We start from the raw sequence: 13,105 nt of genomic DNA, 5'->3' as shown, positions 1-13,105 counted from the left end.
AGCGTGGCAGCAAGGAAGGATCCAGGTCTGATGGCCCACACAAGGCCCACACACCTCAATGAATCCAGAGCCCTGGAATTTCCATGAAGTGGTTATTTGCTGGCTTTTTTCCTTCTTGTAACTCACAGCCCGCATTTTGATAGCTGGAGAAATTTTTACAAGTTTCTTGCAAAATCTGCATTTTCTAACACTGCAGTAATTGGAGCCTTTAAAAATTCATCTGTGAGGTGTTTGGAAAAACTCAGCAAATTAACCACATTAGTGAAACTGCAGAGATGGTCACTGCAAGTATTTCCAGTAAATTAAAACTCTCACCCTGGATCACTTCACCAAGTGCATGGATTGGGCTACAGCATGGTTTCCATAAAACCTAGCAGTTCCCTGAGCACACACTGAGGGTTAATTAGATTTTGATATGGATGTTCTGGGGAAATAAAAAAATAAAAAATCCTAATTTTCAAGCAAAAAGTAGAGAAGTGGTTCCCATCCAGCAGCTGAACCTTGGCTAGCAAGAATTGAGAAACACTTTCACTCCGAGTGCTTAGTGTGTAGCAGGACCTGAAATTCTAGCCTATCACACTTGCGGTGATGGCTATAAACCTACCATGGCCTGCAAGATAATAGCAAAACTTGGCATCATGCTTCCTAGGTTCCATTCCTGTAATAGAGCTGAGAGACAGCAGCACATTATTAGTGCTTTTCTAGTTTGGAAAAGGGGGGAATGGGCTCTGAGTGCCCAACTTTAGCTGAGTGTGGATTTGATAGTGTTAGAGCAATTTTTCCTTTCTGCTTACAATAATGGCATTTTGTGTCAAGCAGGACTTTGTCAAATAGTTGCAAATTTAATGCCTCCTCTGTAAAATGGGGAAAAGCTCATACGACCTTTATTTATCTTTCTGGAGCTGAATTGCTCTCCATCATCAGCATACACTCCTCCTCTGCTTTATTGTTTTTATTTAAAAAAAAAAAAAAGACAACAAAAAAAAAAAAGGAAGAAGTTTGTCTTTCCATTTGTTATAAAACTGTGTTCGAATCTTTTAAAAACCCAGCTTCTGGGGAGCAGGCCACCAGAAAAAGGAGCCTATGATAAAAGTGAGGATCTCCTCTCAGATTGGCCTTGACTCAGTTCAACTGCATAGCCCAGATTTTGAAACAAACTGTATGCATTTTGAGAAGGTGGGAGGGAGACTCTAATTCTGAAATTTGGCAAATAAATAAATAAATAAATAAATAAATATATATATATATATAAAAGGCCATTTGACTAAAGCACTAGTAATGGCTTCCATCAGCATACGAAATGACACATCCCTGAATAATGGGCTGGAGCAGATGGGCGATAATCTCTCTTATTCATACATAAACTGCTCTGTTTTCCAGCTGGGGGCAGTAACAACAATATTTATAATTAGCACTTTCTAAAGAGAGCCCCTGCTGTGGAAAAGCAAAGTGGGAGAGCAGGGCTCCTAGGTGTAGATGCTTAATTAGGAATTACTATAACAGGGGATACCTCTGAGCCAAGCACTACCCTGTGTTCTGTCCTTATTCTTCTCAAAGAAACAAGCCACTGCTGGAGTGACCAACATTTTAGTTTAAATAAAACCATTTTGGTGTAGCAAGCGTTTACTTTTTAGTAGTGCATATGAAAAGGTTCATCAATTCCTGTCTATAAAACAGTTAATTTATCACAGGCCCATGAAAATTAACCTGAATTCAGAAGTACAACCAGGTCCCAAGGAGCATTTAATGCTCCCTTTGTTAGTGTTAAACTGTTCGTTTCTTTTCCACTCCTTTGATCGTTTTCATCCCTAGCAGTCTTCTAAAATATCTTTTTAAATGGCACTGTTTCCTCCTTCAATCAACCTGAAAAACTTTCCCTTTCACTGCCTAAAAGATTTTCCTCTTCAAAGGGCCTCAAAGTCATACTTTTCTATGCACCTATTCTGCATCCTAATTTATTGCCTTTCAGTAGGATAATATGTGCAAAAGTGAATTTTTTGAGATAGTAAGGTAAAACAAACATTATGTACAGTGATAGCTGTTGCAGCAAGTAAGAGATATAATGCCTGGAAAATCTTACATTGGTCCTTGAATATGAGGACCAGAAAAAACACAGGGGTCAAATCAGTAAAATCATTTAGACCCCAGACTGATACATGTTTTATAATTAGCCCTCCTGATGCTGTTGTGGATATCAGCCCTGCTATCAGAAGTGCTGGAAAGGTCAAGTCAGTGTCAGTAGGGGATGAGACCTGGAGGGCCCAGTTGAACACTGGCAGTCTGCACTGCCCCAAGGTTGGTGGAACATTGTTACTAACAGCCAGGAAAGCCACCCTTGGTGTAGGTGGTTAAAGCAAATGGTACAATCACATCTTTTCATTCACCCCAGGTTACTAATGTCAACTCAAGTGAAAGACAGCAGAGATCACCCATCTCTGAGCAGAGATACTATGTTTGCAGTATTTCTTTCTCCAAAGTCAGCTCATTCTCTGCTAGATCTCTTTGTAAAAAGGTTAAAGCAAATGCATTCATCTTTTATGATTTCCCTCTAGTGAAATTTAGCAACAGTGACCACAGTCAAAATGGCACCTGCATTGTCCTTCAGAAATATTATAACTGATAGATTTACTTTCTTATAAGGAACTTTTCTTTAAGATGTACTTAACTGAGGCTTTTAAGAGGGTTTTCTTCTGGATTTCTTGTAACTAAGCCAGAATATTAAAAATATTTCAAGCCTTCCCTTTAGTCCCAAGTGTTGCAGTGTCCAGTCCAGAGCCTTCTTCAGCTGCTTTACCTGTACCTCCTAATGGCAGCACATTTGGAAGGGAAAACTTTACGTAACTTCCCAATGTTTTCTTCGACCATGAATTTCCTTACTCCTTCTGGTTTATATCAAAATGTTAGCATTATTTTAATCTGCTACTGACAGAATGGCCTGAATTTTCTGCGTTTTCTGGGCTGATTCTGAGCATCAAGGGAGCACTAGAGTGGTTGTAAATATTGAATATGTAATATTAATATATAAGCATACAATGTTAGCATATATTATTTTCTATATATCTACAGATACTATATAAATGGTAAAGGATCAAAATAAAACCCAGGAAATATACGGGAAAGTCATTAATGATATTGTTTATGTAATGACAATAGAAAGAAGATGAGTTACTTTGGATGCTTAACATAATCATCAATCCAGTCGATAATTAATAAAATACTGTATTTTTAAAATACAGTTCTCACTATCACAGGTTTAACTGTATCTGAATAGCTCATTTAAAAACCCGTAGTTTCATCATTTGTATTTAGTTCCTAATTTCCACTACTTTGCATCTGTTGAGTTACTTACCCCTGTCCCAAGTTGATACAAGTAATTTTCAAGTCAAAAGTTACATGGGACTTGACATGAGATAAAGAAGTTGGGAATCAGTCTTGCTATCTGTAAGGTGCCATTTTGAATACCTTAAAACCCTCTGTAAACTGAGTATTAGTAAAAACAGGCAAACATCTAAACTCATTTAAAATCTTTCTCCTGCTCTTTGACTAAGAAAACCACAACTGATTCACAAACTATAAATAAAATTCACCCATGCAAACAACTTGGCACTAAGTCTCTTCCACGTGTAATTGAAACCAGCTGAGGAACTGTGTCTCTAAAAAGGGGGGTATGTCAAAGAGTAAACATAAACTTAAGTATAGCAATAGGAATTCAGCAGTTATATGTGTAGAATACTTGTCTTTGTATTCACCCACCAATACAGTACAAAACTTACATCAAATTCATTTGGTTTTCTTTCTTTTTATTTTCATTTTAGCTAAGTTTTGTGCCAGAAGTTACATGGTGTTCTAAAGCACTGGCCTTTTGTATTTGGAGGTCTAGGTTCAAATCCACTCGATTAATTTGTCCCCTCGATGTGGTCATTTGCACGTCTCCAAATCACCGTGTAACTTGACTTAGTTATAGCTTGTGTCTAAGGGGCAAAACTAATCTGTGTCTTTCACTCCTAGACTGAGGTGCGTTGCTAAGTTTGAAGTACTCTCCAAAAAGTGCCTTGAATCATGAATCGATCATATATATATATATATATATATATACACATAGATATATATATAGACATATATATGTATGTAAAACTTGAGAAACCCATGGAAAAAAAATAAGAAAGGCTGCCTGGCTCATGCTGCAAGCATTGTTTAATGCTCGTTTTTACAGTAAGGAAACCTGCTGATGCGTATCTCAAGGGTTCGAGGTCACTAACCAGAAACTTAAGGAAATAAGAAAAAAATATCTAGGTGTGAACATTTAAGTATGTGTGTACACATATATATAAGAGAATGCACTGAAAGAAAAATACCCATGTTTCAGTACGTATGTCTGTGTAATTCCACACACTAAACAAAGCAGCACAAAAATTGCAAACAAATTGCAAATATGCTGCTGCAGAATGAATTGAAGGGACAGTTTTCTGAGATTAATGTGTGAACAGCTGCAACCCCAATTCAGTCTCCTGGCTGGAATGAATAATGGATGGGCTAAGATGCAAAATGCACAATAATGTTCTTTTATTAATGAAATTAATATATATCTATATTTGGTGGCCAGCAGTAAATTAAGACAAGTGAAAAGAAAAACAGTCACTTCTCACATTCATAAAATGAAGTTACTTCAATGCAATAATTACTGACCTGAGAAAATATCACCCCACGGCTAGAGTAAGGTGCTTCCCACTGCAAATCCAACATGTATATCAAAGCAGTTGTATTTTTTTAGTGTCTGTTCGTAAACACAGAATTCAACATTTTCCAAGGTAAAAAACTAATTTGCATGGCCCAGAAGTCCTGCAACATCAAGAGGTAGGGATCAGGATAAAGACACTCCCTATGGCAAAATCCTGGGAAAATGCTAACTACATCTTAACATAGATATGACAGAAACAAGGATTTTAAACTAATGCTACATTACTTCAAATTAAATACATTTCTAAAAATGGCTTGTTAAACATTTGGTACTGGGTGTCAGGATTACTACATGTTGATGCAAAATACATTAGTTCTTAATGAAGTGCTTCAGACCCATCAGCACCAAACTATTAGAGGCAATCCACTTATCTGCTGCTAGATAAGAAGCTCTGCATTTCCTCATATGGACTGTAGGACAACTGCATATCTTAAATGAGAATGCTATCCTTACATTTTAGTTGCCATTACTATCATACAGTGCTCAAAGTTCTCACTGTCTCACCTTGAGCCCGGGGAAAAAAATGTCAAAATGTGATAATGAAAATCTGGGATTTGCAGCCCTGTGAAGCGTAAGTGCACTTCAGATCCTCTTATTATTTATTGAAAGAGTAGCTTCAAGTTGAAGTGCCATAGAAATCCATAATGGACTGGTTCATGCACCAGTGAACCACCCAGCTGAATAGTGGATGAAATAATACATCTCTTAAACCACAGCAATATGTATAAGAGGCCTGTTCTACAAAAACAGTAATAATAATGAAAAAGCTGATTTTGGGAACATACCATGTGCACAAGAGGGTACAGTAGGTGACAGTTCCTTGTACAAAACACATGCGGTGAATACTCAAATATATCTTACCATCTCTGCATTCCAAACCATTAATCTATTATATTTTTAAATTCTTTAAAGGTAAAAAGTAATCATGACCTCATTAAGTGAAAAATAGTACTTGTGCGGAATGTAGGATGCCAATACCGCACAGCAGCGTATTAGACACTGGAAGTGGAAAATATCATCAACTGGGTAGAATAAACCAAATCTTACAAGTTCTGTAAGTGCTCTGTCTGTGGGCAGAGGTGACCTGTTTTCTGGTTCTGGCACGTTAAATGTTAAAGGTTAGAATACAACCTGTGTATTTTTGCTTTCTCTAGATACATGCTTCTTTCTTTGGCTCTCTGTAACTTTATACATTTTTATTCTATAAGCTCTTTGGGTGAGAAAGACTATGAATGTCTCAGCCCAGGAGAGTAGCCACAGCAATGCCCCTGAGTCTACAAGCGTGTCTGTGCAAAGACCAACTAAATGAAATTTGGTGGAGATTTTGGATAAAAATGTAACAAAACTTATAATCTCTAAATAACTCAGGAAGTTTCTGAAGTGTTAGGAAGCCAGAAATATGGTGCTGGATCAGGTGAGATCATCAGGATTTTTTTGCTTAATATTTTTCATTATTGAGTCAGGAAGTGCCTTTACATTTATCTAAACAACTGCATTTAAACAAAAGCCACCAAAGCTTCCCCAACAATACTAGCGAGCTAGTATCTTGGAGTCTGTTTTTTTAAAGACACCTTTAAAAACATGTCCTTATGCTTAATTATCTAAGTACTTTTGATATTTTAGAATTTTGTCCTTTAAAAAAAATCAAAGTCCTAGGCTAAATTTCAAAATGAACCTTATTCAAAGTATTCTATTCTGTGTAAAGTATCTCATTTTAAATACCTTCAGTTTTTGCATACACATTTACCATTCTCATGTAGCAGGTTTTAAAAATAAATTTTGAATTTAATACAAGTATTTTTGTTTATTCAACCAGAAATGTTTAACTTTCTCAGAGGAGAGTATCTATTACCACAAGATGATGTGATGTGGTTTAAACTTTAAATAAATGCTTATTTCCTGTAAGCATAAAAAATCTTTTAAATGGAAATCTGTATTTTATAGAGTGGTAATATATGCCATTCTTTTCAATTTTCACACAGAATTACATACTATATGCTGTATATTCACTATGTGTAAAAGATCTAGGTATTTTTCTGTTTCACATTAAAAATAATCAAAAACTGAATTGGTTCAAGGCTAAGAAACATAGAAGGCATTGAAAATACTAATTAGAGCTCTTAACTGAAAGATGAGCAGTAAACAAAGAAATTCTCAGCAGATGAAAAGTGTTGTATTTTGTAGCAATTATTGTTTAAAATATGGGGAAGAACTTATCAAAGCTAATTATTTTACCCCTTTAAAGTAGTGCTATATAGTTTCTAGACACAAAAATAATAGTTCAGCCATTTAGCCTAACTAAATCCATTTGCTATAGTAGCTCTGTACTCTTGTCCATCTTTCCATCTCTGTTACATCATTATTGAATGCTGATTGCATTATTTTAGGGCATGGATTGCTATAATGCTATTCTGCACCAGTATGATGGATTTAGTTTTAATTTTGTTCTCAAAAATATGTTGCCTATAAATACATCTCTGCTCTCCTATGAGGCTCACACTATAACTGACAAATTTTCTAGAGAAATCAATCATGTATGTCTCAAGAGAACACAATAAATCCTTTGAAGCAGAATAACCTTTTGGCTGCATTCTTTTAAAAGGAGATTTTCATACTAGGGATAAATTTTACAAGCCTTACCAGTTAAACCTATTCAGTGCTCAAAGTTATATTTGCCTCCAGTAGCATGATCACGTAATTGTTTGCATTTTGTATGTCATCTTAGTAGCCTCTTTCTGTTTTGCTTTTTCCGAAACAATCAGGAGCCATGTTTTAAGAAGGCAGCCCTGCTCCAGAAGACAGTTAACTATGTGTCAAAGTGCTCTTGCTGAATCAAGGCCATCCTGCTGAACTTGTAATTTTACAATGATTTTAGGAGCTGCAGTCTAATAAGCCGTACTCAAGAAAACCAGTCCCATGCTTGAAATCATTAGCAGACTTTGTTTGCCCTTATGTGGATTGCAGTTTCACCATGTAAATGTTCCAGAAAAGCAGAAGAAGCGATGTGGCTGGAAGTTACAGCCACCTTATCGAGACTTGCATTCTCAGTAGTTGCAGAATGAGCAAAAAATAAAGCCCATGAAGAAAACATCCTTCTTTCCCATTCCTAGATACTCTAGATAGACCTAGATAAAATTAGTGGAGTATTTAATGTGATAGACCTTGGTCAACAGGAGGAGACAGGGTGTCAGGCTAAATGGGTCTTTCTGTCAAAATTAAGCATTCTCCCTAAGAACATCCATAGAGCAGCATGAGAAGGTGTCAGAGAGCTGGGTGGGCTAGCTCCCTTCAGTGTTTGTTTTTCTCTGTTGTCTGACAACTTCATTACAGTTCATCTTTCTTAGCTGATTGCACTGATTTGAACATGGTAAGCGTGGATCAGCCTTCATTAGGTCAATTCAAAAACAAGCAAATATCTCTGCCTTGCCTGTAGAAACAGATATATACGTTGAGAAGGCGGGGGGGGGAAGGTAATTTGGTATTTGGCTTGAAATTCGAATCTATTAAAGGATGAAATTAATAACATCCAGAAGTAGAACATATGGCATCCATATATATGGTACTGTATCTGCTTGATGATGTCACGCTACCTCTTAAGGTTTGGGAAATGCACTTTCTAAAGCATTTAGCTATGTTGTGGGCTCAGCCTTTCAGACCTGAATGGGACAGAACAAGTTTAATTTGATCTGAACATTTATTATCCCTGGTATTTGCAGGCCACATAAACTCATGGTTTTCATTAGCTTTGCATTTCACACACAGCCTAATTTCATTTATTCTTATTTTATGCCCCTGCCAGACCACCGCTCTTGATAAGGAGAGGCAGGTTTTCCGACGAAGACGCAACCAGGATGTGAGGGGACGTTATAAGGAACAGCAAGCTCCACCTGAACTCAACTCCGAATCGGAAGATTATTCACCAAGTTCATCCGAGACTGTTCGCTCACCTAACTCACCCTTTTAATAAAATACTTTTACTCAAAAGTCTTGGCTTTAACCCTTTGAGACCCTGAAAATCCTTCAGACCTCTGTGAAGTGATTACAGCTGATCTATCCAGCAGTAAACACTGGGATGGTGGAACACAAAAGGGTGCTCACAGAATCTTTGTAAGAATAATTTCCTAATTGATTGAAATACTTGTTCTATCCTTAGATTGCAACTTGCTGCTAATATGATCCTCAAAGGGTTAAGGCTATTTTGCTTTTTTATTTAAAGATAGAAGCAGTGAATGTTTTCATCAGTAAAGCTAGGAACTGCAGTATGTAATTTTAGCCCGTGTTAACCCTCTGAGTAAATGATCAACTTAAATCTTGACAGCCCACATTAGAACTTTATTTTGGGCTGTTTTTTTTTATATGCACATGTCTTTTATAGTACCCCAGAGTTCCTTGCCTGTCCCTGGCCAAATCAAGCACACTATTGCTTAGGGGTTACAAATATAGGCTTTATAAATGAAAATAAAATTAAACAGTATATTCTGTAGCAGCTCCTTCTAAACCTGCATCGTACTTCCACAGGCAGTGACTGTTGTTGGAGGATATTATGCAGGCTAAATGGGAAATTCAGTTTAGGGTGGACTCACAGTTTAGAGAATATGACATGATGATGGTTACAAAAGGTTGCTTCCATATCGTTTGCTGCTAATGGCAATACAGTCTTGGGAAATGGCTTGAGGACACATTCTGTCATTTAATGGCATGTAATGATCTAGCTGAGAGGTTCCTGGTTCCTTTGCCTCACATTCAGAAATGTACAGGCAACCTCTCAACATGACCTGGTTATCCTGGAAGAGTCATTTTTAAAGATTTACATTGAATAACACTTAAAATAGCTAAAGTACTTCTCAATTGGGAAAATACAAGTAATTCCATATATATGTAAAGCCTGAACTGAATTAGCAAAAGTTCTGTCTTAGAATGGACCAACTAAAAATGATCACCAGTTATATTTCTGATATTTAATAAAATATGCATTAACATAGAGTATACACTTTTCTGGTTTGTTAAAATCTCAACAGAGCATTATAGCATTTTTTTTAACCATTATCCTAAAGTTGGCTTTCACAGAAATATTACACTTTGTAGACTTTCGCTTCAAATGTGATAATTTAAAAGAAAAAAATATAAGATTACTCAGAATTTCACTTGAATGAAAAAGGCAACTTCCAAACTCCAATTCTAAAATAAAAAAAAACTGTGAAATTTATACTTGTTTTTATTACTCATATAAAATGGAAGTTTTCTGCTCTAAAGTTAAAATTTTCTCAGTGTTTTTAAAAAGTCACATAGATGTGTTTGCCTCTCTCTGTGTCTCTCTCTCCTTGCTCTCTTTCACTTTCTTTCTCCCTTTTTCTTTCAAGTTATACCACTAGAAATATCAACATGCTGCCCAAAAAGATAAGCAGACTTTTCTGATCTTGCTAGGAAATATAAATAAATTTTGGAGGAACAGGGCAAGTTGCCTACAAAGTCACTTCTGTTGAGCTGTATTTCCTTAAGGAACTGTCCCTAAGAGCAGCTATGGCAGCGCATGTGTACCTGCAGCTTGTTGGAGCTAGTGTAATGCTCTTTTGCATTTCTAGTTGGAAGTATCATTTGAACTGTATTTCAAGAAACACTGAAATTCTTTTGTTTCTCCACCCTTTGAACTGGATCTTTCATTGCCTCATTATGAAAATTTATATACAAAAAGCTCTAAATTTTTTAAACACAGGAATTTCATCTTGTGAATCTTCACACAAGTGATACAAGCATTTCATACAGAATGCTTTTAAATTCACACAGTGTTAACAATCTAGAAATGAGACATTAGTAGAAACCAGATCTCCAGATTTACTTGGTAGTACAGAGGTATGAGCATTTCCAGATATGATTCATCTCACCTATCATGGGCACGCATTTTAGGCAGGACCTATTGCTCTCCATTTATGGTAGAAGAAACTGCTGGTGGAAGTTTATGTCAGACACCAAACTTCAGATTATGAGTTTAGTAGAATGAATCTCTAAATCATTGTAAGACTCTGATCTCTGAACATACATCCATGGGCAGAAGGCATGTGTACAGCCTTCAGGAGAACTCCACAGGAGCAAAAGGTGAAAGGATAAAGGAATTGCTATACAAAAGTTCTCACATTTTAGATTTTGGGAAAGGGCTGTCTGTGGCAGATCTATGCCCAGCTGACCCTAGATTCACAGCAGAGAGAAGACCCTTGGTAGATAGGGCACAGCCACTGCCACTGTAATGTTATTGGTTGTAGTTTGATAACATTTGGATAGGACAGGGATTATTTTTCCATAGTGTCAAACCTTCAGCCAAGCTAAAGCCTCCTTTGCCACTTACCTTCATCAATTTACTGTGGGTCAGGATTAGTCACATGTCCTTTCAGCATTGTTCTTTCCACGTTATATCACAGCCTTCCCTTTAGGACAGATACAACTCAGTCATGTAAATGAAATAAATGTATTTGGTAATAAGAAAGTATCTGTTAATACCACAAGCTACTTGACTGTTGGGAAAATTTGGCGGTTTTAAAGCAAAGGCTGATGTTCATTCTTCGTAATTAGAGAGGGAAGTAAGGACAAAAAACTCAATATAAAAATATGCTTCACTTTGTGCATGCGAAATATTATTCAAAAGCCCATCTGGGATTTTTCTATCACCTTTGCTTTGCTTTGGAATACAGGGTTATCATTAAAATAAGATGTTTGGCTCCTTCACCTTACACCATTTTGTACTACTTAAAATTAATGTAAAAATAATCCTAGATCCTGAAAACCCTACTCTTCCCCAACATCTTCGATGTTTCTGATCTTTGGTTCATGTTTTATGAATTTAGCTATAAAAATATATTTTTTCTTATTTTTTAGGTCTGTGAGAAGTGAGTTTCAAATTGTAGGTAGCCTCTTTTTTTAGGCTTTAAGGAAAGGCATCTGAATATTTAAATTGTTTTAAAAGAGTTTGCAATGATGCTTTTAAATATATTCATGTATCCATATATATTTTTAAATATAGCCCCATATATATGTGTATATGTGTATTGTTTCTTGGAAATAATAATGGTTCAGGCTTGTTTGGCAGTAACTGCCCTTTTTCTTGTCTAAACCTCTGAATTCCTGGGGGTAAGTGAAGACAGAAAATGTGGCCCAAAAATACTTGAAACACCAGTGAAAACAAGAAATCAAAGGTAATAGACTATTTCTAATGTAATAATCTGTGAGAGCAGAGAGCACATAGTACAGTGTGGTCATTTTACTATAATATATCAGTCCCAACTTCTTCCTTCATTTCCCTTTTGAATCATTGCATCGTATCGTTGCTAAATGTGACAACAATTTTTTTTTTCTAATGCTGAATATATATACAAGGCTAACTTCCTCCCACAAAGCCTGTGTAGTCAGCTGAGATGAATGGCAGTCCTTGTAGGGACTGTCTGTCACTGAGGAGGTGAAGAGGAGTACTTCCAAAGAGTGATTCAGGTCATCTAATATTCAGTCTCTGGAGATGCCTGACAATCCGATCTTAGTATTAACAAATGTGTAGAACAGGATCACTTCCAGCTTAAATCCTCTCAATTAAATGTAAGTGGGGATAATGTGGACTCCAAACTAAGTGCAATATTTTAGTGAGCTTATATTCAGTGAATAAACTTTGATGTGAAAATGTAGTACTGATAGGTGATAGTACAGGATTAGTTAAATGGCACGGAGCTGGGCATTGTCTCATCTAAATGTATCCACCTAATATTTAAGCATCAAATCTAGGGCAATCATTTAAACTTCCCTTATAATTGCTAGAGACTGGCTTCTTCAGTGGATAATTAAAACTCGAGAATGGATGAATAGCTCACTAGATGAAGTGTCTAGCCAAAATATATTTACATCATGATTCATTAAATCATGACATATAAATTAATATTTCTGTAAGCTATAATTTTCATAGCATTAATGTACAAAAAAATACTATGGTTTTTACTCAGAGGGTTAACAGAAAAGCACTAGGCATGCTGATTACATTGGTGTATCCAAACTGCTTTGCTTTTTTAGCCAGTGTCTGCTGATTTTTTCAGAAAATTCTTGAAAAATTTAAAGTTTGAAATAATTTAAGTGTTGTTGTTTAAGGAATTTCTATAACCAAATCTTATTTTTAGCTTAACTTATCATGGGAATAATATGTATCATTGATGCAGTGTAAGTCTGTAGTTATCAATTTTATTAATTCCACAAGTGACTCCAGAAATTTCTCTTTTTTTAAGTACTTACTATAGAGCTTACAATGGTGGCATAGGTGACTGAGCCTGTCTTTCTTATAGGTAAACAAACAATATTGTAATTTCAAGAAAGTTCTAAGAATCAGCTTTTCAGTTTGGT

At 36.1% G+C, this 13,105-nt stretch overlaps 1 protein-coding gene across 2 annotated transcripts in view; it reads left to right on the top strand.

Annotated features, from left to right (window-relative positions):
* DCLK1 (doublecortin like kinase 1) overlaps nucleotides 1–8,716 on the top strand; it is a 246,013-nt gene extending 237,297 nt beyond the window's left edge. For both annotated transcript variants that reach the window (XM_034060074.1, XM_034060073.1), the window contains one exon: nucleotides 8,538–8,716. In XM_034060074.1, coding sequence (XP_033915965.1) covers nucleotides 8,538–8,702 — 165 coding nt within the window. In that variant the 3' untranslated portion in view covers nucleotides 8,703–8,716. The remainder of the gene's footprint in view (nucleotides 1–8,537) is intronic.
* Nucleotides 8,717–13,105: the final 4,389 nt, after the last annotated feature.

Source organism: Melopsittacus undulatus, chromosome 2, assembly GCF_012275295.1.
Source record: "Melopsittacus undulatus isolate bMelUnd1 chromosome 2, bMelUnd1.mat.Z, whole genome shotgun sequence".
NCBI lineage: Eukaryota > Metazoa > Chordata > Aves > Psittaciformes > Psittaculidae > Melopsittacus > Melopsittacus undulatus.
The sequence above is the reverse complement of the archived record's forward strand: the minus strand, read 5'-3'. Positions and strand labels throughout refer to the sequence as shown.